This window comes from Phacochoerus africanus, chromosome 5 (genome assembly GCF_016906955.1).
Source record: "Phacochoerus africanus isolate WHEZ1 chromosome 5, ROS_Pafr_v1, whole genome shotgun sequence".
NCBI classification, from domain to species: Eukaryota; Metazoa; Chordata; class Mammalia; order Artiodactyla; family Suidae; genus Phacochoerus; species Phacochoerus africanus.
In genome coordinates, this window is record NC_062548.1 from 44,833,377 (window position 1) to 44,860,084 (window position 26,708).

General features: G+C 66.4%; 1 protein-coding gene across 6 annotated transcripts in view; it reads left to right on the forward strand.

The window, feature by feature from the left end:
- PKD1 (polycystin 1, transient receptor potential channel interacting) overlaps positions 1-26,708 on the forward strand; it is a 50,105-nt gene that overhangs the window by 10,440 nt on the left and 12,957 nt on the right. For 3 of the 6 annotated variants that reach the window (XM_047780886.1, XM_047780891.1, XM_047780890.1), the window contains exons 2-33: positions 4,884-4,955; positions 5,072-5,143; positions 5,236-5,405; positions 5,623-6,294; positions 6,396-6,579; positions 7,600-7,820; positions 8,115-8,230; positions 8,652-8,778; positions 9,037-9,317; positions 9,966-10,721; positions 11,547-11,678; positions 11,857-12,032; positions 12,251-12,384; positions 13,013-16,629; positions 16,841-16,990; positions 17,981-18,124; positions 18,224-18,503; positions 18,574-18,787; positions 18,870-19,041; positions 19,257-19,409; positions 20,162-20,306; positions 20,752-21,372; positions 21,701-21,857; positions 22,042-22,294; positions 22,397-22,592; positions 23,837-24,007; positions 24,140-24,283; positions 24,358-24,568; positions 24,660-24,786; positions 26,005-26,121; positions 26,204-26,253; positions 26,473-26,645. In XM_047780886.1, the coding sequence (XP_047636842.1) occupies positions 4,884-4,955; positions 5,072-5,143; positions 5,236-5,405; positions 5,623-6,294; positions 6,396-6,579; positions 7,600-7,820; positions 8,115-8,230; positions 8,652-8,778; positions 9,037-9,317; positions 9,966-10,721; positions 11,547-11,678; positions 11,857-12,032; positions 12,251-12,384; positions 13,013-16,629; positions 16,841-16,990; positions 17,981-18,124; positions 18,224-18,503; positions 18,574-18,787; positions 18,870-19,041; positions 19,257-19,409; positions 20,162-20,306; positions 20,752-21,372; positions 21,701-21,857; positions 22,042-22,294; positions 22,397-22,592; positions 23,837-24,007; positions 24,140-24,283; positions 24,358-24,568; positions 24,660-24,786; positions 26,005-26,121; positions 26,204-26,253; positions 26,473-26,645 (10,208 nt within the window). The remainder of the gene's footprint in view (positions 1-4,883; positions 4,956-5,071; positions 5,144-5,235; positions 5,406-5,622; positions 6,295-6,395; positions 6,580-7,599; positions 7,821-8,114; positions 8,231-8,651; positions 8,779-9,036; positions 9,318-9,965; positions 10,722-11,546; positions 11,679-11,856; positions 12,033-12,250; positions 12,385-13,012; positions 16,630-16,840; positions 16,991-17,980; positions 18,125-18,223; positions 18,504-18,573; positions 18,788-18,869; positions 19,042-19,256; positions 19,410-20,161; positions 20,307-20,751; positions 21,373-21,700; positions 21,858-22,041; positions 22,295-22,396; positions 22,593-23,836; positions 24,008-24,139; positions 24,284-24,357; positions 24,569-24,659; positions 24,787-26,004; positions 26,122-26,203; positions 26,254-26,472; positions 26,646-26,708) is intronic. The other 3 variants (XM_047780888.1, XM_047780887.1, XM_047780889.1) reach the window with 3 other exon arrangements.

Here is a 26,708-nt window from a genome sequence, read left to right on the forward strand (position 1 = left end):
CAGGTCACCTCTCCCCCTGAGCTGGTCTGATCCCTCCAGACTTGGAAACTTGTAAGTGGCTGGTTTGGGCCTGGGAAGAGCCTGGGAGCATCCAGATGGCCCAGGGGGTGGACCCTGCTTGGCCCAGGACCTCTGGGGTGCCGTCTAGCCAGACCCCCGCCTCTCCTCCCAGTGGGCACAGGCACTGTGGTGCTGGGCCAGCCTCTGCCTCGGCTCCTGGGTCCTTTAGGTGGCTCTCTGGGTCTGCTGGGCCCCCCTTATAAGTACAGGGACACCGAGTGTGGGGGCAGGGCATCAGACTGAGATGGTGTCACCTGGGGCTGCAGAGCTGTCCCGAGGGGCCGCAGGGCTGGGGGCCCCGGCCGCCTTGGCGTGGCCGCAGCAGAGGCCCATGTGGAAAAGCGGCTGTTCCAGGCTGAGGGGTGTAGAGAGGACCCCCCCCCCCCACCGCCGCCGGCCGGTGCCCACCTCAGCGTCCTCTCTGCCCCCATCCCTCCCAGTCCACACCGTTTCCATGGCGCCCTGGGCAGGCCGGGGCCTGCTTTTCGGGCCGAGTCCCCCGGTCCTTTCCGTATTTTCTCTGCACCGTGAGCCTCGGCCAGGCCTGGCCCGGGTGAGTCCTGGGGGGAATGGGGGTCACCAAGGCCTGTAGCAGAGGCTGCATGTGGCCAGCACCCAGCACAGGGTGGGCTGGGCTGGGCCGGGCAGAGCCAGGAGGACCTAACCCGGCTGAGGCCGCCCTGGAGCCGCAGGGACCATGACGTGCCGTCAGGGTGGGCGCTTGCTGAGTGGCTGGGCTGGAGGCCGACCCGGCCCCCACCTCCTGCCCTGGTTTCTCAGGCACCACAGATGGCTCCTAGCAGCTGCCACTTGTGATGGATTTTCCAGAAAATGGGACGTGGAAAACAGTGTTGGAATTTTCCTCCTTTCCTCCTGTGCTGAGGCCCTGGCGGGGAAGCCGTCCCTGCCACCCCTGGAGGGTGTCCCTTGCCTGCGCTCGCCCTGGTCCCACTGTCCCCCAGGCCCATCTCTGCATCATCTGAGTGCCCCGGGCTGTTGCTCCTGTCTCCTCCCAGGCGCCTGTTCCCCAGCCGGCCTCACTCCCGTGCTGAGAAGTCCCGGCTGGGGTCTAACTCAGGTTTCCCAGGGCACAGCTGTCCCCACTCAGGCCATCGTGCTCGGTGTGGGGTGGAGACTCTGGCCCGTCTCTCCTCTCCCAAGGGTGGTATGGGCGCCCTAGCAGCGGCTGTGGGCACACGGGCTTGTGTGCAGGGGTGGAGGGCCTGTGCCTGTGCCGGGAGACACCATGTGTTCCTTTTTTGAAAGTGGCTGTGACTGTCCCAGGTTATTTTACAAGCATTGCTCACATTAGTGGTGTCCCTGGAGCGGGAGAGGGAGGGGTGGGCCTTCTTTAGGTGCTATGCTGGGACACCCCCACCCCCGCGTCCCTGTGCCTGCGGGCCGCTTTAGGGACCCATCGGGTGTCGGCTCCTTCTGGTGGCTTTATGGGACAGATCACTGAGGATGAAATCGGGGATCTGTCTGTGGCCCCCTTCACCAGCCAGGAAGAATGCTGGACTCCGAGCGCTGTGCAGGGGCGTCCAGCAGCCTCCTGGGCAGCAGACGGAGAGCCCTGAGCCGATGTGCACTGCACAGGCACGCCCCGGTAGCCACACCTGACACAGCCTGCTTGGCCCTGACCCCCGTCTGCACAGCGCCCTGGAGGAGGCGGCTGCCCCTCCGCCCGCACTCGGGCTCACTGGCAGCGCCCTTACCTGATGGTGGAATCTGGCGGCCAGGGGTGACCCTGCTGAAGGGTCCCATCTCTATGTCCCCTGGCCCTCCAGAGGCCTCTCTGCTCCTGGAGTTCCTAGAACGCGTGCTCTGGATGCAGGCTCCTTGTCACAGAGCCCTTGCGGGGGCGGGTGGGGGGACCTGCACGTGCGCACACGCCCATATCCCCATGGGAAGCCCAGGGGCTTGGGAGATTGTTGGGGCACCTCCGGCCTGGGGCCCACTGTCAGGGAACAGTGCCACTTCGCGGACTGGAGGAGGCCTCGCTGCCCAACCACCTCGGCCAGTGTGGCTCCTGGCCACCCGCGCCCCCACCCCGCTGCTGGCTGCTTCCCGCTGAAGCCCCTGCTCCAGGTGCCCTTGGGCAGCCTGTCCGGCCCCTCCGGCACGGGAGCCTCCCTACCCCGTTTTTGCCACTTGAAGAGCAGTGAGTGTGTGGAGATCGGGGCCTCCTGCTCTCAGTGCTTTCCCGGGCTGAGTTTGAGGAATTGCGGAGGGAGGGGCTGCATCTTGCCCCCATGTTCCTCCCGCTCCTGTGGCTGCAGGGGTGTGAGCCACGGCCGACCAGATCAGCCCCGTGCCTGGCTGTGCCGCGGTGTGGCTGCGCGGTGCCCAGAGGGTCACATGGCGGTACCGTGGGGCACCCTGCCTGCTGTTCCGAGCTTGTGGCAGGGATGGAGCCTTTGCCAAGCCGGGTGTTCCCCACTGTGTCATTGGACCACCTGTCGGGGCAGCGGTGGGGCTGCAGGTCTTCCGGGCTGGAGCCTCTGCCGCCACCTGGGCCCCGCAGGACTCCAGCTGCAGTCCTGGCCCCTGGGACCCCATCTCGTCTTGCAGGTCCCAGTTCTGCAAGGACCTTGCCCCGTCACCCAGCCTTGTGACTGTGCCTCTGAGAAAGCCCCCGATTCCGTGGAGTACTCCGGTCCGGCCCAGCTGCTGCCTGTACTGTCCTGACTGAGCCCTGGCGCCTGAACCAGCCTCGGCCCAGCCCGTCACGTCGTCCACTTCCTGCCGAGTCTCCCAACCGCTGCCCCCTGTGTGGAGCTGACCAGGCCCCCAGGGCTTAGCTGACTGTCCACAGTTCCCTCCCCTCACCCCCTTGTTGGGGGCTCCAGGGGGAGGGGAGCCCCTCTCCAGAAGCCCCCCAGGAAGCCAGCTGGCCGTGTGGGGAGCCAGGATCTCATGAGTGGCCCTGGGGAGAGCCAGTCCCCCACCCTGGGCAAACAGCTAGTGTTTGGGTATATGTGGCCGTGAGGCCCCATGTGGCCGGCAGGTCTCCAGGGAGGGGTGAGTGGCTGTCAGGGACTGGGCGGGGTCCTCTCCCGAGCCTGGTTTTAGGGCTGGTCCTGGGCACTGTGTGCAGACAGGGTATGGCACTCCACTCCTGGGTGTGTCCTGGGGTCTGGGCTGGCACTCAGGGCCCGGCTCCTAGGAGGGCCTTACTTCATACCAGTGAGTTCTTATTAAGCTCTTGCTGTATGAGGGGCAGCTGGAGAGACCAGGACCCATTCCAGAAGGGAATGCCCCCCCAGGCTGCTGGGGGAGCTTGATAGGAGGGCTTGGGAGGATGGGGTCTGGACCAGGCTGTGGCCTGGACAGGGTGGGGGAGTCTGAGTGTTTTGGGAGCTGAACTGGCAGGACTTGGAGACAGATAGGCCTGGCGGAGGCATTGGTGGCCCTTTGGCCTCTGTAAGACTTTGTGGGTTTCAGTGGGAAGGGCCTGGCCGGTGGCGGAGGCATTGGCGGCCCTTTGGCCTCTGTAAGACTTTGTGGGTTTCAGTGGGAAGGGCCTGGCCGGTGGCAGGAGTTCTGGGGATGTCAGAGGACAAGTGGGGACACCTGGAAGGGCAGAGGCTCCAAGGATGGGAAGCCCAGATCTTGTTAGTTGAGAGCCAAGGGTGGGGTGTGCACAGACCTGAGGGTGTCCAGGGAGACCTAGGGGCGTGGCATCTGGAGTGTCCTCTGAGTCAGGTGGTCCAGGCGTCCCTCTCTGGGGGCGGGGATGGTGACTAGAGTGTCCACGGAGGCAGGTGGTCCAGGGGTCTGTGTCCCAGGAGGAGGATGGGTGGGTGAGTGGCCTCCACCTCCAGGCTGGGAGGGGAGGTGGAATTGTTGGCTAGATAGTGTTGGTGATAGAGTTCCCTGGTGGCACAGCGGGCTGAGGATCCTGCCTCGTTGCTGCTGTGGCTCTAGTTTGACCCCTGGCCTGGGAAGTTCCTCATGCATCCTCAGAAAGACTCTCGAGGGGCCGGGGTTCTGTGGTCATCGGAGCGTTGGTGTTTCTGTCACCACCATGTGGCTGGCACTAGGCAACGCCTGTGGCGTGGGCAAGCTCCTGGGCCAGGGATGAAGTCCAACAGTGACAACGCCAGATCCACAGCCCGCTGTGGCTTGCTTTCCTTAGGTTTGTCGACAGCGTATTTGGGAAGGGTGCTAATGGGCCTCGAATCCATCATCTGCTTGCCTAGTGCTTTTCCCAGCTGATGGTTTTCTGATTTTCTGATGTTTTTTGTGGACGTGGCGTGTTTTTACACACTTGGATCTGGGGGTTTTGGTGTTTTATTTCTGCTCACGTTTTCAGCCTCGGAAAACCTGTGGCTCTGGGCCCGTGTGCCTGCACTGTGCTGGGTCGCCTGACTTTGAACACCTGGGCTTGCCCAGCTCCGGCTCTAACCCCAGAGGCTTAACCCGGGCTGTCACGTTTGCTCTGCTGTGGGGTCATCCGCCAGAGCCCCTCTCTGTTTGTCTGTTCTCTGTGCCCCCACTGTGTCTCAGGACATTCTCCCGTGCCCCATGCCGGCAGCAGCTGGGCCCCTGGCCCTAGGGCCCCCCGGGCTGCCTTGAGTGTTCTGAACCCATGGGGCGGGCTGAGGCCTGCCCAGCGGGGCGCGTTTCCACCTTGCCGGGCCGGGGGCGTGGCGGGCCGGGGGCACCGGGACCGGCTGTCCTGGCCTCCATCAGATCTCTCACCACTGGCCCTGGATGGAATAGGGAGCTCAGAGTGGGAGGCCGCAGCTGGGGAGCTTCCGCCGCGGGCCCACGTCCTGCCCTGGGCTCCAGCACTCACGTGCAGCGGCTTTGCTCCCCAGAGACGTCTCCCACAACCTGCTCCGGGCGCTGGACGTCGGGCTCCTAGAGAACCTCTCGGCGCTGACAGAGTTGTAAGTGTCCCCTCCAGGCAGCTGTGGCATTCCACGGGGTGAACAGGTGACAGCCGCTTGTCGTCTCTGCGGTTACCGGGCCTCCGTCCGACCGGGTCGAACCCCCTTTCTTCCAGGGACATAAGCAACAACAGGATCTCTGCCTTAGAAGAAGGAATATTTGCTAACTTATTTAATTTAAGTGAAATGTAAGTTTGGCTCTTCTGCTGGCTGATGGTGGCTGGGCCCACAGTGCCCAGACCTGCCCGCTGTCCGCTGAGCCTGCCCTGCCTCCCTGCAGAAACCTGAGCGGGAACCCTCTGGAGTGTGATTGTGGTCTGGCCTGGCTGCCGCGCTGGGTGGAGGAGCGGCGGGTCCGGCTGCTGCGGCCCGAGGCGGCCACGTGCGCCGGGCCGGGCCCCCTGGCCGGCCGGCCCCTCCTCAGCGTCCCCCTGCTGGACGGCAGCTGCGGTGAGTGCAGGCGAGGCGGGCCGGGGAGCGGGGCAGGGGGGCTCTGGGGACAGATGCACGCGAGGGATAATTATAGGGGCTGAGCAGCAGGCTGAGGGCTCAGGGAGGGCCTCTGGACCCGGGGTCTGGGGATTTCCCTGCAGCCGCTAGGCGCTGGGTGGGGGCAGAGAGGCGGCGGGGCGGGCGCCCTTGGGACCAGCCCGCTCGCGTCTTGCAGGTGAGGAGTACATTGCCTGTGTCCCCGACGACAGCTCGGGTGCCGTGGCGCTGGCGGCCTTCTCGGCTGCCCACGAGGGCCCCCCGGCACCTGAGGCCTGCAGCGCCTTCTGCTTTGCGGCTGGCCAGGACCTCGCAGCCCTCTCGGAGCAGCACGGCTGCCTGTGCGGGGCGGCCCGGCCCCCCGGTGCCTCGTCGGCCTGCCTGCCCTTCTGCTTCGGTGCTCGGCCGCCCCCCACCACCGCCTGCAGGGGGCCCACCCTCCTCCACAACGTCTTCCCTGCCTCCCCGGGGGCGGCCCTGCTGGGTCCCCGAGGACCCCTGGCCTCTGGCCAGCCAGCAGCCTTCCGAGTCACCGCCTCCCTGCCTGGGAGCTCCACACGCTGGGACTTTGGCGACGGCTCCCCCGAGGTGGCCGTGGCTGGCCCGGAGGCCACTCACCGCTTTCTGCTGCCCGGGCGCTATCTTGTGACAGCCGTGCTCGCCCTGGGGGCCGGCTCTGCTCGGCTGCACACGGAGGTGCAGGTGCAGGCGGCTCCCGCAGCTCTGGAGCTCGTGTGTCTGGCCTCGGTGCATAGTGGTGAGACCCTGCAGCTTGGCCTCCGAAACCGCGGCGGCTCTGGCCTCGAAGCCGCCTACAGCATTGTGGCCCTGGGCGAGGAGCCCGCACGAGGTGGGGCCGCCCGCCTCGGCCAAGGGGTGGGGGTGGGGGTGCAGCCCAGTCCAGTCAGCACACGTTGACGCCCCTGTCTCCCTGCCCTCTGACTCCCCCAGTGGTCCATCCGCTCTGCCCCTCGGACACTGAGATCTTTCCTGGTAACGGGCGCTGCTATCGCCTGGTGGCAGAGAAGGCGGCCTGGCTGCAGGCGCAGGAGCAGTGCCGGGCCTGGGCAGGGGCCGCGCTGGCCATGGTAGACAGTCCCGCTGTCCAGCACTTCCTGGTCTCCCGCGTCACCAGGTACCTGCCCAAATGCCGCTGATCCCCAGGGAGGCTGGGAGGCAGGGGGGTCCCCAGAATGCTGGGGTGGGGCTGGGGCCTGAGCAGATCAGGGTGACTGGAGGGGCCGTCCAGCAGGCCAGCCTGACTCTGGGGACGAGCCATGTCACGCCCAGCGGGTGGCTGTCCTATCAGTGCTCCTGACGTACGTGGCTGGGCAGTGGGCCGAGTGTCCTGCCCCCATCTGTCCCATGCTGGGCCCCTCCTGGCTGACCTTGGAGGCCGGGCAGCTTCCTGCTGCGCACGCTGCGCCCCCTGCTGGGCAGCGGTGCTGCCAGGCCTCTGGGAGGCTCTCCTTGCTCAGGCCTGGGGGGGCACATGCTCTGGAGTGGTCAACGTGGGTGGCCTCACTTGTCCTCAGCTCAGCCGCCTGCACCTGCCATGGCCGGACCCCTCCTCTCCCCGGGTCACCTGTGTGAAGGGGCTGATTGGACTGCCCATCACCTGGTGCGTCCTCCGTGTCCCGAAGGGGCGTTGAGGCCCAGAGCCGTCACGGCCCTTGCCCGAGGTCACTTGGTTACAGGTTGTGCTCAGCAGCAGCACCCAGCTCTGACCACAGCACCGCACGCCCCTCCCTCTGCCTGTCCCTCTGCCTGTCTCTGTCCTAGTATCGACAAGCCCTGCCCCCAGGAGGGCCATTCTGTCCTTGCAGAGCTGTGGGGAGTAGCCTTTGGGGGGGCAGTATATGGGTGTCTTGGTCCCCAAATGATGCACCTGGAGCCTTCCCTGGGGTTTAGGTGTGCCTGGCCCTTGGCCCGCTGTGAGGTGCAGCCCCACAAGGGGCTGGGCCCTGGCCCGGGGACGGGTGACTGGCATGGGCCTTGTTTGCCAGGTCACGCCTCTCAGCCTCAGTTTCCCCATTTGGACAGAAACCACCTGACAGGCTGCAGTGAGGAGGGTGCCCCCAGAGAGGGCAGGTGGAGGGGCACCTGACTTTTGGGGGGCACCTGAGCACCTGCCCTTCCCGCTGTGCCCCTGCAGGAGCCTGGACGTGTGGATCGGCTTCTCGGCTGTGGAGGGGGCAGAGGTAGGCCCGGCCCCGCGGGACGAGGCCTTCAGCCTGGAGAGCTGCCAGAACTGGCTGCCCGGGGAGCCGCACCCCGCCACAGCTGAGCGCTGCGTGCGGCTCGGCCCTGCCGGCCAGTGCAACACAGACCTGTGCTCGGCGCCGCACAGCTACGTCTGCGAGCTGAGGCCTGGAGGTGCGCTGGGGCCCCCGGGGGCTGGGGAGCACCTGCCGCCCTGGCCCAGGACACCCCCTCCTCCCGAAGGACACAGGGTCCCCTGGCCACCCCGGGCTCATTGCTTAGCTGTGCAGTGTTCGCTAGGTGGTTGCTGGGTGTCCGCTGTCCTGGGCTGAGTCTGCACCGCAAGAGGCAGGAGGAGGGAGCCAGGGGCTGCGGCCAGGTGGCTCCGTCCCAAATCTGGCCCTGTCCTGGCCCCCAGCACTCCTGCCCGGCCTGGGGCCAGCACCTTACTGCACACTTGCACCTCAGGCCCCGTGTGGGATGCAGAGAATTTCTTCGTGGGAGCACCCAGTGGGGACCTGCAGGCGCCCCTGAGCCCCCTGGCACAGCAGGAGGCCCTCTCAGCCCCCCAGGAGCCTGTTGAGGTAGGTCGGCCCCGTGGCCCTCCAGGACGCGGCCTGGACTCTGTGCCTCAGCCTGGCTGCTGCAGGTCCCTTTAAAAAAGCACGATGCCTTTTCCTTATTAATGTCCTGTGTCCACTAGAGTCAGTTTAGAAAACCCACTGCAGCGCAGAGCGAAGCCCCCTGGCCTGGCATCGGGGGCGCCCCCAGTGCCCCTGAGTCTCCGCCTCGGTGCTCAGGGGTTTCTTAGAAATGGAGCTGGGCTCCTGTTCACAGACAGTTGTGACCTGACTGTCCCTCCTCAGGGACATGAAAGGAGGCCGGGGGTGTTGCTTGAAGGCCCATCGGGCAGGTCCCTCCCCTCTGTTCTGGCGGGTGTTTGGGCGTCGGGTGGGGCCGGGCTTGGCCTGGGTCTGTGGAGCTGAGCCGCCCGTGCCCTGCCAGGTGATGGTGTTCCCCGGCCTGAGCCCGAGCCGCGAAGCTTTCCTCACCGCTGCCGAGTTTGGGACCCAGACCCTCGGCCGGCCCGCCCAGCTGCGGCTGCAGGTGTACCGGCCCCTGGGAGGAGCAGGTGGGACCCCGCCCTGGCGGTGGGAGTTGGGTGCTCCAACGACCTCTCTGCCCTGTGTCTGTGGTGCTCGAAGAGGAGTTTCCAGCTCCCGCTGGGCATCCTGAGGAAGGCATGGGGTGGGGGCTTTGGGGGCTGGGGACATGCAGGCTCAGTCAGCCGGCCTGGTGTCGGGAGGGTTAGAGGAGTCGGCTAGGGGCTGGGGACACTGCCTGCTGAGACCTCGTGTCGTAGCAGGGTGTCCCTGTGTTCTGTTAGCAGATTGGGGCCCCAGTACCCCTCCTTTCCTTGCAGGGGCTCCCCAGAACAGCAGTAAGCCCCAGAGCAGGTCCTCAGAAAACAGAACTGAGCCGGCTCCTGCGTGCACACCAGCAGGACACCCGTGCCCCAGAGCCAACGTCTGCCTGCCGCTGGGTGCCCCCTGCCACCTCCAGGCCTGTGTCAACACATCCACGGCAGGGCTGGGGCTCCCCGGGGTGGCCTCTGCGCTCTGGAAGGAGTTCCTTTTCTCTGTGCCTGCGGGCCCCCCCGCTCAGTACTCGGTGAGTGGCCCGGGCTTGGCTCCCTTCTGCCTTCCCCTCAGCTGCCTGAGGTCCGGTCTCCCCGTCAAACAAAATGCAGATTCTTCCACGCACAGCCCTGAGCCTCCTGCTGCCCCCATCCTCCCACCGTCTGCCAGCATGAGAACCCCCAACCCCAGGGTCTTTGTCCTTTGCCTCTTTGCTTGTTTTTCGGCCACACTCATGGTAGGTGGACATTTCTGGCCAGGGATAGGACGCATGCCACAGCGGTGACCCAAGCTGCTGCAGTGACAGCGCCGGATCCTTAACCTACTCTGCCAGCAGGGGACTCCTTGCACTTGTCTTTCAAGGGAGACGCCCCCTCTCTGGGCATGGCTGGCTCCTTCCTGTCCTTGAGGTGTTGGCCACAGTGTCCCTCAGAGGGCTCTCCTGTGTCTGGGGAACCCTGGCCCCTGCCTGCATCTTTTCTGCCCTGTGTGCTCTGTCTGTCCCCTTTCAAGGGTCTCGGGGCTCCCGTGAAGCCTGGTGGCATGTGGTGACTGAAGAGTTGAGACCCCTGTGGGGGTGATTGGGGGTTGCCCCAGGGGGGTCCTGGCACAGTGCTCCCCTACAGGTCCTGGTCACTGGTGGCCCCCTATGAGGACCAATAGCCCCCTCCCTCTCCTGTAGGTCACCTTCCACGGCCAGGACAGTCCCCTGCTCCCTGGAGACCTCGTCAGCTTGCAGCATGATGCTGGGCCGGGGGCCCTCCTGCGCTGCCCCCCAGCTCTTGGCCACCCTGGCACCCAGGCCCCATACTTCTCCACCAATGCCTCAGCCTGGCTGGCCCGCCTGCCCGCCCAGCTGGAGGCAGCCCCAGCCGGCCCGACCTGTGCCCTGCGGCTGCTTGCTGCCACCGAGCAGTTCACCCCTCTGCTGGGCCTGAGCCCCAACCCAGGGCTGCAGCAGCCGGGGCGCTATGAGGTCAGGGCCATGGTGGGCAACGGTGTGTCCCGGCACAACCTGTCCTGCAGCTTCAACGTGCTGTCCCCGGTGGCCGGCCTTCGGGTTGTCTACCCCGCCCCCCACGACGGCCGCCTCTATGTGCCCACCAACGGCTCGGCCCTGGTGCTCCAGGTGGACTCTGGCGCCAACGCCACGGCCACGGCGCTCTGGCCCGGGGGCAACGTCAGCGCCCCCTTCGAGGCCACCTGCCCCATCACGGTGGCTGCCCTGGTGCCTGGCTGCGACTGCGAGGTTAATGCCACCCTGTTCTCGGTGCTGGCGCTGCCCAGGCTCAACGAGGGCGAGCACGAGGTGGACGTCGTGGTGCAGAATGGTGCCGGCTGGGCCAACCTCAGCCTGCAGGTGAAGGCCGAGGAGCCCATCCGCGGCCTCCGTGCCACGCCCAGCCCTGAGGCCCGCGTGCTGCAGGGCGTCCTGGTGGTGAGTGTGGGACCAGGTGCTGTGCAGAGGCGGCCCCTCCCCAGCGAGCAAGCGCCTGGCTGCCAGGACCATGGGCTCGGGGTCCGTCTCTGGGCACGTCCTGTCAGGTGGCTCCTTGGACTGTTGGTTAATTCCTCAACTCCTGGAAAGTCATCTCTAAAGCACAGCTGCTTGGCAAACTCCCTTCTGCCCTCTCATTTCCTGGATCCAGTGTTGGGTTCTTCACCCACTTCTGACGTCACTGATCCTGGGTGTGTCCAGGGCCGCTGCATTGTTCCTACCTGGCTCAAGTGAGCAGTTTTGGAGGCACCACTGCAGGGGCCACTCTGGGAGGGGCTCTTCCCGTCCTGGGGATACCCACCCTGCACAAGGCAGCCACCGGCTCTGCAGCTTGGCACAGGGCGCATTGGGGCAGCTGTGTCCCCTGCCTGGCTTTCCCTGGTCACCCTTGTTCTACCAGGTGACGTGGGTAGATGGCGCTGTGCTGACCAGCTAAGGGGCCCTGGGGTAGGGCTGCTCAGACTGAGGTGGGCTGGCTTTTGTCACTGGTACTAGGGCTCCTTCCCAGATGAGGAAACGGAGGTGCAGAGAGGCCGAGGCATAACCAGACCCAAGCTCGGCCCCATACTGTGTGGCCGCCCCAGCCGTGCCCCAGCCCCCAAACCCACGGTGGCCTGTCCTGTCCCGGGGAGCCGCAGAGGGAGCGGGTCCAGGCGGGCGCGTGTGGGTCCAGGCGGGTGCATGCGGGTGGACGGCAGAGTTGGCCCTCCCAAGGCCCTGGGCGGGGACTGGGGCGCGGCCAGCTGACACCGCGCCTTCCTGCAGAGGTACAGCCCCGCGGTGGAGGCCGGCTCGGACGTGGTCTTCCGCTGGACCATCGACGACAAGCAGTCCCTGACCTTTCACAACGTAGTCTTCAACGTCATCTACCAGAGCGCCGCCATCTTCAAGCTCTCGGTGGGCGGGGCGGGGGCGGGGCTGTGGGCGGGGCTGGGAGGTCGCCGCTCCCCTGTGCCTAATGCTCTGCTTTGCTCTGGAGGACCCCGTTGCGGCTGTGGGTGAGTGCGGGGTGGGGCTGTATCCACGTTGCCTTCTGTCCCGCTGGTGGCCTGCTCACTGCCTCCTGTCTCCACAGCTGACGGCCTCCAACCACGTGAGCAATGTGACTGTCAACTACAATGTCACGGTGGAGCGGATGCATAAGATGCGGGGCCTGCGGGTGTCAGCGGTGCCGCCCGTGCTACCCCCCAATGCCACGCTGGCTCTGGCAGCCGAGGTGCTGGTGGACTCAGCCGTGGAGGTGGTCTTTCTGTAAGCGTGCTGGGCCCGGTGGGGAGCAGGAGCTGGCCGAGCCTGGGCGGGGCTGGTGTCCCCAGCTTCCTCCCCGCCTGCCAGTGTGTGCCAGGACCTGGGGAAGGGCTGCAGGACTGAAGCCGGGCTGGTGGGATCCCGAAAGGAGGGACAGGGAAAGTGGCAGCTCTTCCTACTCATCCCCCAGCCTGCTCACTGCCTGCCTGTTGCTCTGGTAGGTGGACCTTTGGCAATGGAGAGCAGGTGATTGGCCAGTTCAAGCCTCCATACGACGAGTCCTTCCAGGTCCCAGACCCCACGGTGGCCCAGGTGCTGGTGGAGCACAATGTCACACACACCTATACCGACCCAGGTGAGTGGCAGGCTTGTTGCCTGCCCGCCTCCAGCTTGGGCCAGCCCGGCCCTGGGGGGCAGCCCCCCTGGATCCAGCCCTGCCCCTTGATCCAGCCCAGGCCGGTGGCCGGGGCCCTCACTAGGGGGGAGAGGCTTCCAGGACTGAAGGGTGGACTGGGCCTCTGAGACCCACGATTCGAGTCTGCCAGCCAGAAGCTGTGCTCTTCTCTCCCCTTCTGTCTCCTCCCCTGAGCCTTTTTTGGGGGAGAAGGGGAGGTTCCTCTTCGTCATTTTTAAAATTCCAGAAGCCTCGCCCACAGAAATGCAGATTAGACAGCGCCCCCCCCCCCCCCCCCCCCCCCCCCCCGTCACCTCAGCCTGTGTCTGTGTTGCCCTGTTACCCAAAGCGCACGCGGCCCTGGAGACCCCCACTCTCCATCTCCTTCCCACCTTAGCCCCACATCTTGCCCCCTGTGACCGGCTCAGGGCGGGGTCCAGGGGCCTGCCGCCTTCACTCTTGGACTGGGACCCTGCTTTGCCCGCCTCCCCCAGGTGCCCACACCCCCAGCACCAGGTCAGACAGGGTTTTGCTGAGCAGGTAGCTACAGCGGCCCTGATTCCGTCCCCGTTCTGTGACTGTCCGCTAGGTGAATACAACCTGACCCTGCTCGTGTCCAACGCCTTCGAGAATCTGACGCAGCAGGTGCCCGTGAGCGTGCGTGCCGCCCTGCCTGCTGTGTCCGTGGCCATGGGCAGCCGAGTCTTGGTGGCTGGTTGGCCTGTCACCTTCTTCGCGCACCCACTGCCCTTGCCCCTGGGCGTCCTGTACACATGGGACTTTGGGGACGGCTCCCCAGCTGTGACACAGCCCCAGCCGGAGGTCAACCATACATTTGCCTCGAGGGGCGTGTACCCCATCCTCCTGCAGGTGAACAACACGGTCAGCAGCGTGGTGGCGGGGGTCAGCGTCCGGGTCTTCGAGGAGCTCCGTGGCCTGACCGTGAGCCTGAGCCCGGCCGTGGAGCAGGGTGCACCCGTGGTGGTCCGTGCCACCCTGGATGGGGGTGACAACGTCACGTGGACCTTCGACATGGGGGACGGCACGGTGCTCTCGGGCCCTGAGGCCATGGTGGAGCACGTGTACCTGCGGGCACAGAACTGCACGGTGACCGTGGGCGCGTCCAGCCCCGCCGGCCACCTGGCCCAGAGCCTGCCTGTGCAGGTCTTTGTCCTGGAGGTGCTGTGGATCGACCCTACAGCCTGTATCCCCCCCCAGCCCCACGCCCGGCTCACGGCCCATGTCACCGGCGACCCTGCCCATTACACCTTTGACTGGACCTTCGGGGATGGCTCGTCCAACACGACCGTCCGGGGGGACGCGACCGTGATGCACAACTTCACGCGCAGTGGCACATTCCCCCTGGCGCTGGTCCTGTCGAGCCGTGTGAACAAGGCGCACTACTTCCGCAGCGTCTGTGTGGAGCCCGAGGTGGGCAATGTCACCCTGTGGCCTGAGCGGCAGTTCGTGCGGCTCGGGGACGAGGCCTGGCTGGTGGCCCATGCCTGGCCCCTCTTCCCCTACCGCTACACCTGGGACTTTGGCACCGAGGACACTGCCGCCTGCGTCGGGGGCCCTGAGGCCACCTTTACCTACCGGGCCCCGGGTCCCCACCTGGTGACCGTTGCCGTGTCCAACAACATCTCAGCCGCCAACGACTCGGCGCTCGTGGAGGTGCAGGAGCCTGTGGACCTCACGGGCATCGAGGTCAATGGCTCCCACGTGCTGGAGCTGGGGCAGCCCTACCTCTTCTCGGCTGTGGGCCGCGGGCACCCTGCCGCCTACCTGTGGGAGCTGGGGGATGGCGGGCGCCTCGAGGGCCCCGCTGTCACCCACGCCTACGACAGCACAGGCTCCTTCGCCGTCCGGGTGGCTGGCTGGAACGACGTGAGCCGGGGGGAGGCCCGGCTGAACGTCACGGTGCAGCGACGTGTGCGGGGCCTCAGCGTCAACGCCAGCCGCACGGTGGTGCCGCTGAACAGCAGCGTGAGCTTCGGCACCTGGCTGGAGGCGGGCAGCGACGTGCACTACTCCTGGGTCCTCTGCGACCGCTGCACACCCATCCCCGGGGGCCCCACCATCTCCTACACCTTCCGCTCCGTGGGCACCTTCAACATCATCGTGACGGCCGAGAACGAGGTGGGCGCCGCCCAGGACAGCATCTTCGTCTACGTCTTGCAGCACATAGAGGGGCTGCAGGTGGTGGGCGGCGGCGGCTGCTGCTTCCCCACCAACCACACGCTGCAGCTGCAGGCCGTGGTCAGGGACGGTACCAACATCTCCTACAGCTGGACGGCTCAGCGGGACGGCGGCCCGGCCCTGGCCGGCAGCGGCAAAGCCTTCTCGCTCACTGTGCTCGAGGCTGGCACCTACCTCGTCCAGCTGCGGGCCACCAACATGCTGGGCAGCGCCTCGGCCAACCGCACTGTGGACTTTTTGGAGCCCGTGGGGTGGCTGGCCGCGGCCGCCTCCCCAAACCCAGCCGCCGTCCACACAAGCGTCGCGCTCCGTGCCGAGCTGGCCGGCGGCAGTAGCGTCACTTACTCCTGGTCCCCAGAGGAAGGGCTGAGCTGGGAGACCCTGGAGCCCTCCACCACCTATACCTTTTCCACCCCTGGCCTGCACCTGGTCACGGTCATGGCCAAGAACGAGCTGGGCTCGGCCAATGCTACCATTGAAGTGGCTGTGCAGGTGCCCGTGAGCGGTCTCAGCATCCGGGTCGGTGAACTGGACCGCAGCTTCGTGGCGACCGGCTCCAGCGTCCCTCTCTGGGGGCAGCTGGCCTCGGGCACCGAGGTGAGCTGGTGCTGGACCGTGCCGGGTGGCAGCAGGCACGGCCAGCACGTTGCCGTGGTCTTCCCCGATGCCGGCACCTTCTCCATTCAGCTCAACACCTCCAACGCAGTCAGTTGGGTTGTCGCCACACACAACCTCACGGTGGAGGAGCCCATCGTGGGCCTGGTGCTGTGGAGCAGCAGGAAGGTGGTGGAGCCTGGGCAGCTGGTCCACTTTCAGATCCTGCTGGCCACCGGCTCGGCGGTCAGCTTCCACCTGCAGGTCAGCGGGGCTGGCGTGGAGGCGCTGCCCGGGCCCCACTTCTCCCGCAGCTTCCCCCAGGTTGGGGACTACACGGTGAGCGTCCAGGCCGAGAACCACGTGAGCCGGGCGCAGGCGCAGGTGCGCGTCTCGGTGCTGGAGGCCGTGGGTGGGCTCCAGGTCCCCGACTGCTGCGAGCCGGCCTTCGCCACGGGCTCTGAGAGGAACTTCACGGCCCGGGTACAGCGGGGCTCCCGTGTCGCCTACGCCTGGTACTTCTCCTTGCAGAAGGTCCAGGGGGACTCGCTGGTCATCCTGTCAGGCCGCGACGTCACCTACACGCCCGTGGCCGCGGGGCTGCTGGAGATCCACGTGCGCGCCTTCAACGAGCTGGGCGGCGTGAACCGCACGCTCGTGGTCGAGGTTCAGGATGTGATCCAGCACGTGGCGTTGCGCGGTGACCGCTGCTTCACCAACCGCTCGGCCCGTTTCGAGGCGGTCACGAGCCCCAGCCCCCGGCATGTGGCCTACCGCTGGGACTTCGGGGACGGAGCCCTGGTGGAGGACACAGACGTGCCCTGGGCTGCCCACTCCTACCTGCGGCCCGGGGACTACCGCGTGGAGGTGAACGCCTCCAACCTGGTGAGCTTCTTCATGGCACAGGCCACGGTCACTGTCCACGTTCTGGCCTGCAGGGAGCCGGAGGTGGACGTGGCCCTGCCCCCGCAGGTGCTCATGCGGCGCTCCCAGCGCAACTACCTGGAGGCCCACGTCGACCTGCGCGACTGCGTCTCCTACCAGACCGAGTACCGCTGGGAGGTGTACCGCACCACCAGCTGCCAGCGCCCCGGCCGCCCGGCCCGGCTGACCCTGCCCGGCGTGGATGTGAGCCGGCCCCAGCTGGTGGTACCCCGGCTGGCGCTGCCCGTGGGCCACTACTGCTTTGTGTTCGTGGTGTCATTTGGCGACACACCGCTGGCCCAGAGCGTCCAGGCCAACGTGACAGTGGCCCCCGAGCGCCTGGTGCCCATCGTCGAGGGCGGCTCCTACCGTGTGTGGTCCGACACACAGGACCTGGTGCTGGATGGGAGCAAGTCCTACGACCCCAACCTGGAGGACGGCGACCAGACGCCGCTCAGCTTCCACTGGGCCTGCGTGGCCTCGACCCAGGTCAGCTGCATGGCGGGGCGGGCGGCCATCCTCCTGGGTTCGCTTCATCGTGGCCGTGAGTGAGCCAGTGGGGGCTGGGGTCTACCTGGTACCTGAGTGCCTGGTAGCTCTGATCTCAGCCAGGGGAGAGGGCCCCCCGTCAGCCCCTGGGCTGGGCTCTCCTTGGAGGCAGGGCGCGGGGTCTCACCCCTTCCCTGATCACGGGCTGCAGGGTGAGGCTGGCGGCTGTGTGCTCAACTTTGGGCCCCGTGGGAGCAGTGTGGTCACCATCCCTCGGGAGCGCCTGCGGGCCGGCGTGGAATACACCTTCAACCTGACTGTGTGGAAGGCCGGCCGGCGTGAGGAAGCCACCAGCCAGACGGTGGGTGCCGCCCGGGCAGTGCCACAGGTCCCGTGTGGGGGCGCTGCCTGCACATAGCACCGAGCACCCCTTGTTAAGGTTCTCTGTGTTCTGGTGCTTCTGGCGGCTCTGGGTTCTCAGTTACCACCTTTGATAGAAGTCGGCTTCGAGGCAGCGTGCCTTGGGCATTGCAACCTCCCAAGAGGGCTGCAGCTGCACCCGAGCCTCAGGTGCAGCCCGGACCCTCACAGGGGTGAGCAGTACACCAGCCTCACAGCACCAAAGGCCTGTGGCCAGAGACGCGGCTCTTCCTTAGAGCAGGGTCCTCTTCTGAACGGGGAAGCGGGGGTGCTGTTCTCACGCCTGTGTGGGTGCACGGGCGCACACGTGCTCCTGAGACTGGCCGGGCGGGTTGGGACTGCGTACACTTCCTTCAGTGGCACCACGCCTGCTGCTGGGAAGGGAGAGGTGGACCAGGCCCTCTGGCGCCTGGGGTGGGGTGTCCATCCCGGTACCAGGCCGCTCGCAGCTGGGCTGCCCAGGGAGGGGTCCTGCCCAGAGGAGCCATCTGGGGCCAGTGCAGCCCTACCCCACCGACAGCCGAGGGCCCAGCCGGCCTCGTCCTGTGAACACACGTGCCTTGGCACCTTCACTTGTCTGTCCGCTCGCGGCCCCTCTCGGTGCCTGCTGGGTACCAGGCCCAGGTCTGGCCTGGGGTGCTGCAGAGACTAGCCCGTCATGGACTCTGCTCCCTCCTCCAAGCCTGGGAGACACAAACCACAGGAACATACTGGGTAGAGACTGGGAGCTCGATCCCTGGGGAGCCTGGGCTTCCGGCTGGCCGGGCCCAGGAGCAGCAGGTGCAGGGGGGCCGAGGCCCTGCTCTTCTTTGGGTCCTACTCCCTCCCCACCGCCCAGCACACTCGAGGGCCTGGGCCTCAGCAGCAGAGCCCCTGCCTGGAGGCTCCTGGCAGGGTGCGTGTGGCTCCTAAAGTCCTGCCCACTCCCCAGGTGCTGATCCGGAGGGGCCGGGTGCCCATCGTGTCCTTGGAGTGCGTGTCCTGCAAGGCACAGGCGGTGTACGCAGTGAGCCGTAGCTCCTACGTGTACCTGGAGGGCCGCTGTGACAGCTGCAGCGGGGGCTCCACGAGAGGGGTGAGCAGGGTGGGCCTTGGTGGGGGTGGGGGGTGGGGGGGGATGCAGTGCAGCGGTGGGGGAACCTGCCCTGAGCACCGCGGTCTCTGTGCCCTTCAGCGCTGGGCCGCGCGCACCTTCAGCAACGAGACCCTGGTGCTGGACGAGACGACCACGTCCACGGGCAACGCGGGCATGCGGCTGGTGGTGCGGCGCGGCGTGTTGCGGGATGGCGAGGGATACACCTTCACGCTCACGGTGCTGGGCCGTGCGGGGGAGGAGCAGGGCTGTGCCTCCATCCGCCTGTCCCCCAACCGGCCCCCGCTGGGGGGCTCCTGCCGCCTCTTCCCTCTGGAAGCTGTGCGTGCACTCACGACCAAGGTGCACTTCGAGTGTGGGGGTGAGTATGGCCCTGGGGCCCCGTTGCGGGGGGCACGCGGGGACCCTGCTGACACTGTGGGGGCCCCCAGGCTGGCAGGATGCCGAGGATGCGGGCGCCCCCCTGCTCTACGCCCTACTGCTGCGGCGCTGTCGCCGGGGCCACTGCGAGGAGTTCTGCGTCTACAAGGGCAGCCTCTCCGCCTATGGGGCCGTGCTGCCGCCCGGCTTTGCGCCTCACTTCACGGTGGGCCTGGCGGTAGTCGTGCAGGACCAGCTGGGCGCCGCCGTGGTCGCCCTCAACAGGTAAGCCCGGGCCTGTGCGAGCAGTGCCCGGTTGGGGTGGGAAGGGGATCCCCACCTGTTCACCCACCGCCTCGGCCCGCAGGTCTCTGGCCATCACCCTGCCGGAGCCTCCCGGAGACCCTCCTGGCCGCCCCCCGGACCTCACGGCCTGGCTGTACGGCCTCACGGAGACCATGCTGCCTGGGCTACTGCGGCAGGCCGACCCCCAGCACGTCATCGAGTACTCGCTGGCCCTCATCACCGTCCTCAACGAGGTCAGTGCCCCGGGAGCCCCTCACTCGCCTGGCCCGGTGCCAGGCAGGCCCAGAAGGCTCTCTGCCGTCCTCTCGCGGCCCTCCCCTGCGCCACCACCGCCCCTGCGGGGTGTCCTGGGGGTGAGACAGGGCTCGAGGTGCTGCCAGGGCTGCGCACCAGCGCTGCCCTGCGGGCGGGGCCGCCTCTCCTGCTCACGACTCACCTGTGCCCGCAGCACGAGCAGGCCCTGGCCGTGGCCGTGGAGCCAGAACCCCGGTGGCAGCTGCGGGCCCAGATCCGCAAGAACATCACGGAGACCCTGGTCTCCCTGCAGGTCCACACGGTGGACGACATCCAGCAGGTCGCAGCCGCACTGGCCCAGTGCACGGTAGGAGGGCCCCGGGCCTCCCCGCCTAGCACCCAAGAGCTCCCTTCCCAGCCACGGCTGCCTGGCCATGCGCCCGGCCCCAGCTGCCCTGTGAACCGCGCCCTAGGGCCGCCCTGCGGGGGCCCCGAGCTCAGCCCAGGCGTGGCGAAGGCTGGCGAGCGCTCTCTGCGTGCCCTCCTGACACACACACAGACACAGACACACACACACACGCGTGTTCTGCGCTGTGCTACCCCTGTTCCCCCGCCTTCCAGCCCTCAGAAGCTCCCACCACCCTCGCCTGGGGCTCAGGAACCCTGTTGGGCTCGGCTTGGTCTTCATGGGGACACCGTGCCCAGGGGTTGCTGCCGAGGTTTCCATAGGAGAGAGGAGTGGAGAGGCTTCTGGAGGGGGTCGCCCTGTCTGCCACGTGGCTCCTGGGGCTCTGGGCGTGGCGGGGGGTGGCCAGTGGGGGCAAGTCACCTCCTTGCCCTTTCCCGTCTGGGCCTGGCGGGAGGGCCCCCAGCAGAGGCATGTGGGTGGAGCCGGGTTCGGGGCGGTCTCTCCTCCTGCAGCGTGAAGGGTGGTTCGGAAAGGCCGAGTCGAGGCCGGGAGGCCACTGTCACGGCCACTGCCCCGGCACCACGGCAAGCGTGGTGGAGCCGAGCCCGGCTGAGGGGCAGAGGCAGGGAGACCTGCCCCTGAGCGGCGCCCTGCCTGGCCCCGGTCAGCGGGCCGGAGTGGGGCTGGACACAGTGCCGGGCTCTCTGCAGGTGTCCAGCAGGGAGCTCGTGTGCCACTCATGCCTGAAGGAGACGCTGCACAAGCTGGAGGGGATGATGCGAATCCTGCAGGCAGAGACCGCTGCGGGCACCGGGACACCCACCGCCATTGCGGACAGCATCCTCAACATCACGGGTGTGGACCCTGGGGCTCCCGGTCCCTCTCCCCCGTCCCCCTTCCCTCCCCCGCTCCCCCCTCTCCCCCTCCCCCCTCTCTCCATTCTCTCTCCCCCCTCCCCCTTCTCCCCCTCCTCTCTCTCTCTTTCTTCCTCCCCCCTTCTCCCTTCCCCTCCCCTCCCCCACCTCTCTTTCCCCTCCCCTCCCCCACCTCTCTTCTCCCCTCCCCCTCCCCATCTTCCCCTCCCCCCTCCCCCTTCTTCCATCTCCCTCTCATCCCTCCCCCTCCCCTCCCTTTTCCCTTCTCTCTCTCTCCCCTTCCCTGCTTCCCCCCTCCCCCTCCTCTCTCTCCCTCCTCTCCCCGCCTCCCCTTCTCTCCCCCATTCCCCTCCCCTCTCCCCCCCCCTCTGCATCGCCCCGCCTCCCCACCTCTGCCTCTCTTCCCAACCTCTCCCCATCCACAGGTGACCTCATCCACCTGGCCAGCTCAGATGTGCAGGGCCCGCAGCCCTCAGAGCTCGGGGCCGAGCCACCAGCGCTGATGGTGGCGTCCAGGGCCTACCACCTCTCATCGGCCCTCATGGGCATCCTCACGCGCTCCCGTGTGCTCAACGAGGAGCCCCTGACCCTGGCGGGCGAGGAGATCGTGGCACAGGGCAAGCGCTCCGACCCACTGAGCCTGCTGTGCCAGGGCAATGCCTCGGGCCCCGGCTGCCACTTCTCCATCCCTGCAGCCTTCAGTGGGGCTCTATCCAACCTCAGCGACGTGGTGCAGCTCATCCTCCTGGTTGACTCCAACCCCTTCCCCGTCGGCTACATCAGCAATTACACCGTCTCCACCAAGGTGGCGTCCATGGCCTTCCAGACACAGGCCGGCGCCCAGATCCCCATCGGGCAGCTGGCCTCAGAGCGTGCCATCACCGTAAAGGTGCCCAACAACCCAGAGCAGGCTGCCCAGGTCCGCAGCATCCCTGCCGGCTCTGCCGTCATCCAGCCTCAGGCTTCGGTCAGCGTTGTGGTCACCCCCGAGAGCAGCAACCCCGAGGCCGGGCTGCACCTGCGGCTCATGTACAGCGTGGTGAATGGTGGGTGTGGGGCTCAGGGCCTTCGGTGGGCCACCGGGGGCCCCCCTCCCACCCTCGACCAGGCCTGTGGGGGCAGTGAACAGGCACTTCTTGCAGGCGCCCCCCCCCGCCTCCCCCACCTTGTGGCTTTTGTTAAAGTCTGCCTCCTGCTTCAAGGGTTCCAGGGGCCCTGCTGGGGGAGGAGGGGCAGGTAGGAGCAGATCCTGCCTCCAGCCCTGGCCCGTGCAGCAGAGTAGTGGAGGGGGCGGCGCTGGGCGGCTCCCAGGGGTGTCCCCAGGGTGTGTGAGCTGCCCGGGCAGGTGTCTGACCCTGCCCCTGCCATCCGCAGACTACTACCTGCCTGAGGAGCCTGAGCCCTACCTGGCCGTGTACCTGCACTCGGCGCCCTGGCCCAATGAGCACAACTGCTCAGCCAGCAGGAGGATCAGCCGCGAGGCCCTGGAGGGCGAGGATCACCGGGCTTACACCTTCTTCATCGCTCCTGGGTGAGTGCGTCCTGCCCTGGGCCTGGGAGCGCAGGGTGAGGGGGCTGGTCTCTGAGTGCAGGCAGGCTGTGCCCGGACCTGTGTGTGCCAAGGCCCCTGAGCGCCTTGTGGGAGTGGGAGTGGCAGCAGGAGGGCTGGGGAGCAGGTTGGGCTGGGTCTGCCGTGACACCCCCACCTTTCCCAGGACCAGAGACCTGGGCGGGAGCTACTACCTGAACCTGACCAGCCACTTCCACTGGTCAGCCTTGGAGGTGTCCGTGGGTCTGTACACGTCCCTCTGCCAGTACTTCAGCGAGGAGGAGAGGGCGTGGCGGACGGAGGGGCTCGTGCCCCTGGAGGAGACCTCACCCAGCCAGGCTGTCTGCCTCACCCGCCACCTCACCGCCTTCGGTGCCAGCCTCTTTGTGCCCCCCAGCCATGTCCACTTCATCTTCCCCGTGAGTCGTGCCGCGCCCTGACTGCCCGGGCCACCCCCGCTCTGCCCGGAGCCCGTGAGGGGTGGGCTGTGCCTCCTGGGCCTGACGGCTCTGTCCCCCCAGGAGCCAGCCTCAGGCGGGAACTACATCGTCCTGCTGACATGCACCGTGTGTCTGGTGACCTATGCGGTCATGGCCGTGATCCTGCGTAAGCTGGACCAACTGGACATCAGCCGGGTCCGCGTCATCCCTTTCTGCGGGAAGGGAGGCCGCTTTAAGTATGAGATCCTAGTCAAGACCGGCTGGGGCCGGGGCTCAGGTGAGGGGGGCAGCTTGTCTGGGCCCCCAGGCGGCCTTCATCATGGGGTCTCCGAGTAGACAGGTGGTGTCAGGCAGGGGCTGGCTGTCCCAGGCTCTGTGAAGCCCCAGCTCGTTCATCCGCCCAGGACCCTGGCGACACGCCGTAGTCCTTCTGGATCTTCCCCTTCCTGGCTCAGGCTGGCTCACGGTCGGCGGGGGCAGCCGTGCCGCGCCCAGTGGGCAGGGCGTGCTGGTGTGTGCCTCAGGCGGAGCGAGCTTGACCGTGGGTGCAGGCAGCCGTTACTAAGTGGTAGCAAGTTGTGACACCTGCCCTTGTCTCTGAGACATCGAGAGCGCATTGCCCATTGGCTGCGAGCATTGAGGGGGCGTTAGTACCTCCTTACGTAAACCGTCCACCGTCAGAAGCTGGGAGGCTCACGGGAGGGTGAGCGTGCTTGCCGCCTCCGCGTCCTGCTGTCCGGAGCCCGCGTCTCTGCGCCTCGGCCCCGGGTCCCTTTCCTGCCAACATCTTAGCACTCAGGCCAGTCCCATTCTCCCCCGGGGGGATGCCGGGGGCGGCCTTTCGCATGAAGGACATGTTAAATCGATGCCAGTGTCAGTTCGGCAACATCCTCCCCGCTTTTGTCACCCCCCCTGCGCCTACTCTGCTGACTTGCCGTCACCTCTCCAGGGCCCCGGGGCAGCCGACCCCATGGGGGCCATCTCTCTGCCGGTGTCTCTTTGCCTTTGGTTCGAGGCTCGCTTCAGCATCACTTTTTTCATTCTGCTGCTGTGCTCTCGTCTTTGTCATCCAAGCCCATCTCTTGACGACCCCCTCTTGTGAGGCATCGTGTAGGTTTATCACCAGAGGCAAGGATGTGGTGCCGCGCCAGGCTTGGGGCTGATGGTGCACAGTGACCGTCACCCACAGGCTTTGGCAGAGGTGGCGTCATTGGTCCCTGGTCAGGACTCAGGATGAGCATCTCTCGTTTGCATGGTGGATCAAAAGGCCAGCAGCCATGTGTGTTTCATGCGGTTGCTTGCAGTTAACGCATCACAGCTGTCTCAACAGATGTTTGAACCGAGTCCTGGGGGGTGGGGGGGTGTCCACTTTGAGGCAACTGAGGCTTGCTTGCTTTGGAGCCACAAGGCCAGGGCTGCCCTTGCCTGCTGAGGGGGAGTCCACAGGCCAGGCTCAGCCCGGGTCACGAGCTTGGTGGGCAGCAAACCCAAGGACCTGCCTCCCCATCCCTGACCCTCCAGGGACCACGGCACACGTGGGCATCATGCTGTACGGGGCAGACAGCCGGAGTGGCCACCGACACCTGGACGGGGACGGTGCCTTCCACCGCAACAGCCTGGACATCTTCCAGATCGCCACCCCGCACAGCCTGGGCAGCGTGTGGAAGATCCGCGTGTGGCACGACAACAAAGGTCTGTGGACATCAACGCTTCCCTGACACCCCGCCCCCCGCAGGGCTCAGCCCCGCCCCACCCATTCCTGGCGCCCCGCCCCCCACAGGGCTCAGCTCCGCCCCACCAGGCTTGACGCCCCGCCCCCCGCAGGGCTCAGCCCCGCCTGGTTCCTTCAGCATGTCATCGTCAGGGACCTGCAGAGCGCCCGCAGCACCTTCTTCCTGGTCAACGACTGGTTGTCAGTGGAGACGGAGGCCAACGGGGGCCTGGTGGAGAAGGAGGTGCTGGCGGCAAGTAAGGCCCCGCCCAGGCGGGCAGCTGGGGGCCGCTTTGCCCTCGGGCCTCCTGAAGCCCTCCGTGCCCCGCAGGTGATGCGGCCTTGCGGCGGTTCCGGCGTCTCCTGGTGGCCGAGCTGCAGCGTGGATTCTTTGACAAGCACGTCTGGCTCTCCATGTGGGACCGGCCGCCTCGGAGCCGCTTCACTCGCGTCCAGCGGGCCACCTGCTGTGCCCTCCTCCTCTGCCTCTTCCTGGGTGCCAATGCCGTGTGGTACGGGGTCGTGGGAGATGCTGCCTACGGGTAGGTGCCAGTGGGGGTCAGCACACCCTCCTTCTGCCCACCCCTCCGGCCCCTGCCCCAGCCCAGCCTGATCCCTCCTGGCTCACCACAGCATGGGGCCCGTGTCCGGTCTGATCCCGCTGAGCGTCGACACCATTGCCGTGGGCCTGGTGTCCAGCATGGCTGTCTACCCTGTCTACCTGGCCATCCTGTTCCTCTTCCGGATGTCCCGGAGCAAGGTGGGTGGGGTTCGTGGACCGTGGGCATTGCTGCCTCTCATGCAGGCTATGCTGGCAGCCAGAGGGTTCGGCTACGCTGACCAGCCTCTAGGTAGACTGAACCAGGTAGACAGATGCAGAGAGACAGGAGTGAAGGGGGCGGGGGAGCATCACAGACTCAACCAGGGCACCCAGGAACTGCCAATGCTCTTGTGTTTGTTAGGTAGCTTAGGAGAGACAGGCAGGTTCCTGCAAGACCAACTGCAAGAGCTGGCTCAAAAAGACAGAAAATCTGGAGCTCCCCTCGTGGCTCAGTGGCTAATGAACCCAACTAGTATCCATGAGGATGTGGGTTCAACCCCTGGCCTTGCTCAGTGGGTTAAGGATCTGGTGTTGCCGTGAGCTGTGGTGTAGGTCGAGACATGGCCCGGATCTGGCATTGCTATGGTGTGGTATAGGCCGGCAGTTGTAGCTCCGATTGAACTCCTAGCCTGGGAACCTCCATATGCCGCCCTAAAAAGGGTGGTGGCCCTAAAAAGACCAAAAGAAAATCTGAACAGATCTATAGCAAATAAAGAGGTTAAGACAGTAACTTAAAGACTCCCACAAAGAAAAGCCTGGTGGTCCCGCTGCTGATTGTACCACGCTATCAGGGAAGAAGCAATACGAACTTTTGCAAACTAAAAAAAACTCCAGGAGGGAGCAGTCCTAACTCATCCCACGAGGCCACAGCTGGACCAAGACATTACAAGAAAAGGGAGCTGCAGGCCGCTGTCCCTTAATGCCTCACAGGCAGGAGTCCCCAACAAATAGCAGTAGATTGTATCCACCATCTCATAGGAAAGGGTCAGTGCCACTTCCCCCAGGACCTCAGTACAGTCATCCTTAGCCGGAGGTGGCCATTTAAGTTGATGAAAATTAGATACAATCAAGAGTGTTCCTGCTGTGGCACCACAGGTGAAGGATCTGGTGTTGCTTCAGCTGTGGCATCGGTCACAGCTGCAGCTCAGATTCAGTCCCTGGCCTGGGACCTTCCATGTGCCCGGGAACCAGATACGATGAAAACCTCAGCTGCTTCGTTCCAGCAGCCCCGTCCCCGTGCTCCGGAGTGGCGCATGGTGGCGGTCCCCAGATGTCGGCCACGTGCAGCGTTCTCAAACATTCTCTAGGACAGAACCCTGGACCCTGCCTGCCAGGAGGGGGCCCGCCCCTCCCGCTGACCGCCCGCCTCTCCCACAGGTGGCCGGGGGCCCGGGCCCCACCCCCGCGGGGCAGCCGGTGCTCGACGTGGACAGCCGCCTGGACTCGTCCACGCTGGACAGCTCTGTGCTCGCCTTCCCGGGACTGCGCGCCGAGGTGCGGGCTCCCCCAGGCCTGCCTGGGTTGGGGCTGTGTCCCAGGCAGCCCCGAGTCAGTCTCTCCCTGTGCTTCTCCGCAGGCCTTTGCTGGGCAAATCCAACATGACTTATTTCTGGAGGATTCTAAAAGGTGGGGCTCCCTAGAGGCAACGCGAGCCATCTCCCATGTTGGTCAGCTGCGCTTTGCGCGGGACGCGTCACATGGTCGGGGCCGCGTTGCCGGCTGCGGGTCGTGCCCCCGTCTTGGGCGCGCCTTTGCTTAGCCGCCTCTCGTGTCCACGTGGGACGGGGCTTGGTGGGGTGTGTGCAGAGGCATCCCTGGGCTCCCCTGCTGACCTGTCGCCTGCAGCCTGGTGTGTGAAGGCACCCTCAGTTGGCCAGACCTGCTGAGTGACGCGTCCGTCGCGGGCAGCACCCTGCAGCAGCTGGCACGGGGCCGGACAGGCTGCGCGCTGGGCCTGGAGGAGGATAGCCTCTCCCTGGTCGGCCCCTCCTCACCTGCCAAGTACTTCTCGGCTTCAGGTGAGCGGCGGGGAGGGAGGCGTCCCAGCCCTTCCTGCGCAGGCCCTGACGCTGACCCGTCTG